Genomic DNA, 6,291 nt, shown 5'->3' with positions numbered 1-6,291 from the left:
GGCCAATGAGCACAATTTCAATCCAAGGTTAAGAGTCTATATAGAAAGAGACATTGTCAAAATCCATATGCATGCAAATATCCAAACATGCATAGATGCATAGATGTATGCCCTGTAATTAGTTACCTGAAGATGATAGCCAGCAAAAAAGTAATTGTCGGAGTCAAGTTTCTCATAGCTGATCCAAGAGTGTGAGAGTTGTAGCTTATGCCAGTGAAAACACAATTCTGCATCATAGCTATGCTGTAATGTATATCTCAGCAACAAAAGGTATCATCACTGAATGAGAAACCAAAGATATAAGAACAATTCCCGAAAATATTATATTTTAGCTACTTTTGGGGCATACCCAACAAGGGCAAGGAGGAAGAATTTGCAAAGAACCGAGAAAGGAAGAGGTGGTATTGTAGTTCTTCAAAACAAAGGAAAGGAAGAGAATTAGGTAGAGATGGAATACAGTCCAATCACAAAGTTGGAGATCTGATAAGGGAAGAAGACAAAAAAAATCAATCATAATATTAATAAAGAAAGCAGATGGCAGAAGCAAACAGGAAGCATTCTCCCAGTAAATGTTATGGTAGCAGTTCTATTTTTGCTTGATGCATAATATTTTCACATCTAAACCAAACCAGTAACTTAGTTTTGATTATTGAAATCATAGCAGGAGTGCTACACAAGTCAAAAGTCAAAACTCAAAAATCAGGGTTAGCATCTATCTTGCTGAAAAAATCATCAGGGACTGGATTCAAGGAACATATCATTCTGTCTACAACAACATCCGTCTCCACATTGAAATACTGTGAGTAAGATGAGACACTAAAAACTCCCAGCCAGTTAGTTGTTGGCTGCTGCTCAAATGATTCTGCACCGATCAACAAATTAAAGATCAGTGAACGGCATTTTTTTGGACAGGAATGAATGGCACTATTATGAATTAAGTTGCAATAAAAATACAGAATTGGAATCAGTTTTGTATTTGACTGCAGCATAAATCAGCAGTATGAATCTTCTCTAGGTCAACCGATATAACAGAAGATTGCTTAGAATCTAGAAACAAAGTTAATTAGTTGGGAGCCATATGCTCAAGTTCACCCCAACTTTTCAGACTCCCAATCTCATCCTTGGCCAAACACATGGAAGAGTGACAGATTTGGAAATGACAAATTCCCTCAATTCAGAAAAAGGGTAACAGATTAATCCTAGCATAAAAAACTGAATGATGAAGGACAAATTTGTTACTTTCAAATCCTGAGGAACTAATTTGATGTCCATGTTTTTGGTTAGAGACAAGATTGAGGTTTACCTTTTCTCCTTTGATATAATCCATCCGTCGACAAAAAAATACTAAAGACATACCAAGGTATGTAGCATGTCAATTGTCAAGAATATAACACCAGAAAACAAGAGCTACAAATAGAAACATGCATCTCATATTTGGTTGTAAAGAAGTATGATAGATAAGTTTGACATACCAGCAGTTTGAGCTGTAATAGGTTGATATACTTGTCCTCTTCTTCCTCTTGCATTGCTTGGAGGGAATGTTTGCATATTTGCCAAAGGGGTTGCATCCATTATCAGGGGAACCAAGCTTCAACGCAAGGCATTACAATAGGAGTTTACACTGATGCTACACAATGAAAAAGTTTACAAATAGATCCTGATCAAGTTTCAACAAACAAAAAGAACACGATGATAAGGTATAATTTTTCTTGTTAGTAATGTCAGTTAGAATCAAATACAAAAGCCACCAAGGGCGAATTCAATCCTGCAGCTCAAATTTGTGTTTGCTAAGTTTCCGTAAAGAAATTGGCTTACAACAAACATGTAAAATAAGGAGCAAATTTGGCGGTCTTTCTCGCTCTTCTCCTCCAACTGCACTCGCCTATGGCCGAATTGGGAGTGCAGTAACCACTATCATAGATTAGTAAACTTCTATGGATTCTGAAAGTTTGGGAGAAGCGAGAACTTCCAAAGGCGACAGATCTATCCATTAAGATGGTTTTTTCTTTCTGCCAGTTTGAGAGATGCGCCTCAACAGTTGAGTTTCCCTTTTCATCCCTCTGTAAGAAAAAAATCAAAACCTTATCACAAGTAGATAAAGTAGATATAGAGATAGTAAAGTAGCAGCAGCATCAAAAGCAAAATGGAAGCAACGATGTAGAATGCATTTGTCTTCTTCTGCATATATCAAGAAACCAGTTAAATGAATTCAAACGAATTACATTAAATAGATTCATTTCCACCACATAGTTGGACAAGGCATTAAGGAGTCTTTGAAAATTCACTCTCTCATTATTATGCAATTTGTCAAGTTAAATTCTTCAGGATTTCTGAATCTTTTAAGATTTTTCAGAATGATCCTCTTAAGGTAAATTAAAGAAAGGGATAGAAATTATTTATATATTTTAATTAAATTATACGGCGACCTCTGGAGAAAGGTTTCCTGCTTCCAGTGCAGCTGTGTACATCACAGAATTGGTGCATGAAGAATTCTGACAAATTGTCAATGTAAGAAGCAGTAGCTACCAATAACGTGCAACATTTTACAGAAAAGAAACTAATATCATACCATGGAGTCGGCTTGCTGCAGGACCGTCATTAACAGGAAAACAACTATCTGCTAAGCTCTGTAGAAAACAATTAGAGACAGATATAAATTGTTTATACCATCAATTCAGCCCTTGAATACTTAATAACATAGACAATTTAACCTCTGAATAACTAAATAAGTCCATTGTGTTCAAATGATTTACTCAGTTTGATAAATTTCCCAAACCCACATAGCAACTGATGTTGCACTTGTTTAGTCCTTCAAGGGCTAAATTGTCAACTTTTCAATCTTTTGAGATAAATTGGTGGCTTGAAACAAATCTGGTCAAAACAAATGAATAGACAGACTGATGCACACCTTGCACAGATGTTTATTTCTTGCAGCGACAGCAGGATTACATTTTGATTTTTTCAACCCAAAATTGATTTCAATGTCACAGTGCAATGCGCCACATAGATCTGCTCAGCACTGGCTCTGATTCTGGATCAAGCACAATGTTCTTTCAGTTAGTGATGCTACTACATGTCTACATGTAATGTTGAGCAAAGAAAGCCATAAGTTTTTTTTGTTTCTTTCAACAGAATTTCTAGTTTTAAAATTCAGGCAGGCCAATACCCAATATCTTAATATCAAAATGATAAAAGAATACTGCAGCCTCTTCTTGAAATCATCGCTACATCTTCTGAATATCCCGTTCCAAATTCGAGAAATTAACCCATACTTCTTACTCTTCTTCTTCTTCTTCTTATTCTTTTACTCCTCTCCATCACCAACAACAGCAGTGGCACCAACACTTTCCTCTTTCTTCTTCTCACATTCTCCAACTACCTTATTCAAGAATTCCACCATTTTCAGCCTCTTTGTAGTTTTCTTGAAGCTGCTTCCTTGCCGAAGCAAGCCTCTCCGCGTCAAAATCTCTATCTCTTTGTTCTCTCTGTCTCTGGAATTAATATTCAAAGCAACAACGTGTGAGGAAGAGATTAATAATAACACCCCCATGTCTATGATGCATTTTCCCCTACGCCCCACATTTATTGCTTTTCTTCATTTTTTTTTAATTTTATTTTCATACTCCGTGATGTTAGCAACAACATTTGGAGGGTTAAGACACTTCAAAAACGGTTATAAAAACATAATAATCACAACCGTACATTTTGGAAGGCGATGGAAGGAGTAGGGACTGAAGGTGGCGGCGTTGGTTTTGGCAGAGCTTCTTTGCAGGGAATCATTTTTGGTTTTGGTTCTGCCTCTGAGGTGTTACAGTCAGACCCAGAACTTCCATCTGTGTTAGCATACAAAAGCAAAAAAGCATTATTGTTCGCCAAAATCCAAAACAACAGAGACACACACAAAAAGAAAATTTGAATAAGATGCACAAGTACTCATTGTGTGGATTTGGCGAGTATGCAAAATCAGGAATCTGCAAAAAATAAATAAAAAGGAATTTTAAAATAGAATATTAATAACACCAAACAGGGCCTTAAACTTTACCATGATATAAAAAATAAAAATAAAAAAAGGTCCAAGAAAGACCCGATGATGCCCGTTTTGGGTGGTTTTCAGCGGTGGAGAGTCACCATCAGCTGCAAATGTAAATGCAACGCCAACAATTATCATCAAACACTTGGATTTCTAATTCCTTAACTAAGAAAAATGTCCCAAAACATTTGAGTTGAGGTTTGGTTTTACCCATGAGAGAGGCTGTTCCACCCGGTTGATTCAACCTCACCCACTCAACCACAATTTCCTTCCACTTCCTGCAAATAAAACAGCTCAATCAAGTACACTGAAATTATGATAAGATTAATTCAACTTTGACAATAAAAAGAAAAGTAGTGTTTAATCAACAACCTCACAAGTAGCTTCACCAATCTGCGAACGTCATTGGAGGAATGCTTCCGCAACCGATTCACGTGCCTCCCAATGTCAGTCTCCTGCAAGGAAAAACCAAACACCATTATACAGGAAAATAAAATTAATTCAAAAAAAAAGAAGCTAAGTTACCTTCAACGCTTGGAACAACATCTCTGCCACCAGTTCAACAAGAAAACTTATGTGTTAATAACTACTAACATTTAGATGATTAATATGAGGAAAAAATAGAATTTTATACCTTCAAAATAGAAGATCCATCAAATTTAGTACTATATTCTTCACGGACCTTCCAAGTCATAATTAAGAAAACCTCAGGTCACCAAGTTCAAATAGAACAACAAGGCAACATACAATAAACAAGTTTCAAGAGCACAATGACAAAAAGAAATATAAAAAACTATAGAAAGCAATGGCCTACCATGAATTTTAGGTAAAAAAAGCTTTGATTGCAGAAAATAATTCATCAAAATCAGAGTAAACCTGCAGATTCAAACAAAGCACAAAAGCAGAGTATGATAAACCTAAAAATGGCACAGAAAAATTGAGCCCTAAGATTTATCACGAAGAATAGAATCACAAAATCAGGATATATATACCTGAAATTTGAGATGGTTACGAGAAGAACTGAGAGAGCGAGTTGAGATTAGATGGAAGAGGAGCCAGAGGGAGCAGATGCGATGAGAGCGGCGGCAGAGAGAGCTCTGCGACGATGGGAGTAGATGTGACGAGAGCGGCGACGGTGGGATCTCGTGCGACGCAAGGGATGACAGAGAGAGATTGTGCGACGCAACAGCGACGGCGGCAGCGACGGAAGAAGCAGAAGTAGTAGCCACGGAGAGAAGAAGTAGCTCGTGCTATGGAGAGAAGAAGCTCGTGTTTGATTTGGAAGAAGCTCGTGTTTCATTTAGGTTTAATTGAATATTTCCGACGGAAAATTTTAAATTACAGACGGATTTTCCATCTGTAATAATTTAATAAAATGCACCGTTTTTGTCCATTTAATTACAGACAGATTTTTTGTCCGTAACCATTTTTCACGAAAAAAAATTAATTTTTCCGACAGAATTATCAACGGATTTTCTTTTTCGTCTGTAATTTATGCTAATTTTTTTTTTTTCGACAAAAAATCCCTCTAAAATTCCGTCTGTATTTCCGTGGGATGAAATCCGTCTGTAATAACTATTTTTCTAGTAGTGGACATTAGCTTCTCTTGGGATAAGCTCAAAACAAACATCCCAATCTCTTCTCAGCTTCAATTCAAAGATCAACTGTATCACTTCTTTATCAAGATGTCAGAGCGGAACCTGCCAACCACTCACCAGCTCAAAAGCTACTGCGCAATCTGTCTCACAAACAATAAGCTTATGACCCGCCTCCCAAGCCCAAGCCAATAATCCTTTCCATATACTCCACAACTCCATCCTGATGATACTAGATCCAAAGGAATTTGCTGAGCATCCCATTACCCATTGACTGGAGCTATTACAAATTACCCACCTAAAACCTGCACAATCATCTCCCAACTTCACACTCCCATCACAATTTAACTTCCAAACACCAGGTTCTGGCGGAGACCAAGAAAGGGGTTTTAATCCCTGGATACAACACATTCAATTCTGAGTTGTATATTCAAAATCAACCATCCGTCTGCAAGCCTTGTAAGCAATTGACCCAGAAGATCCAAAAACTCCTTGAAAATGACCAATATTTCTGTCTTGCCAAATCAACCATATTATAGCTGCAAATTTGGAACAACCTTTATTGAGGAGGCCACGCTTGAACCAATCATGCACTTCGTGAGAACCAAAGAAACTCAAATCAGAAAAATCTAGAGAAACCCAAACTAATCGTACCACTTCACAATT

General features: G+C 37.0%; 1 protein-coding gene and 1 long non-coding RNA gene across 2 annotated transcripts; one reads left to right on the top strand and one right to left on the bottom strand.

Annotated features, from left to right (window-relative positions):
* LOC110270256 lies at positions 1,473-2,140 on the top strand. The gene is made up of 2 exons (XR_002359578.1): positions 1,473-2,062; positions 2,093-2,140. It is a non-coding gene; the product is annotated as an uncharacterized LOC110270256 (long non-coding RNA).
* Positions 2,415-4,818, bottom strand: LOC107630755. The gene is made up of 7 exons (XM_021117365.1): positions 4,665-4,818; positions 4,403-4,485; positions 4,241-4,308; positions 4,085-4,134; positions 3,813-3,971; positions 2,570-2,627; positions 2,415-2,458 (listed from the first exon to the last, which is right to left on the bottom strand). Exons 1-7 carry the CDS (start codon positions 4,722-4,724, stop codon positions 2,415-2,417), a joined length of 522 nt encoding a protein of 173 aa, XP_020973024.1. The 5' UTR covers positions 4,725-4,818.

The sequence above is a fragment of the Arachis ipaensis genome, chromosome B03 (assembly GCF_000816755.2).
Source record: "Arachis ipaensis cultivar K30076 chromosome B03, Araip1.1, whole genome shotgun sequence".
NCBI lineage: Eukaryota > Viridiplantae > Streptophyta > Magnoliopsida > Fabales > Fabaceae > Arachis > Arachis ipaensis.
The sequence above is the reverse complement of the archived record's forward strand: the minus strand, read 5'-3'. Positions and strand labels throughout refer to the sequence as shown.

Bases quoted from the DNA above. Each gene is read 5' to 3' on its own strand.
- LOC107630755 (XM_021117365.1), bottom strand. From the start codon at position 4,724: ATGACTTGGAAGGTCCGTGAAGAATATAGTACTAAATTTGATGGATCT. The intron at 4,135-4,240 runs GTAAAACCAAAC...TTACATTTGCAG, and splicing joins TGGAACAGCCTCTCTCATGG to CTGATGGTGACTCTCCACCG. The intron at 2,628-3,812 runs GTAACACCTCAG...TGTTTTCTACAG, and splicing joins TGGAAGTTCTGGGTCTGACT to AGCTTAGCAGATAGTTGTTT.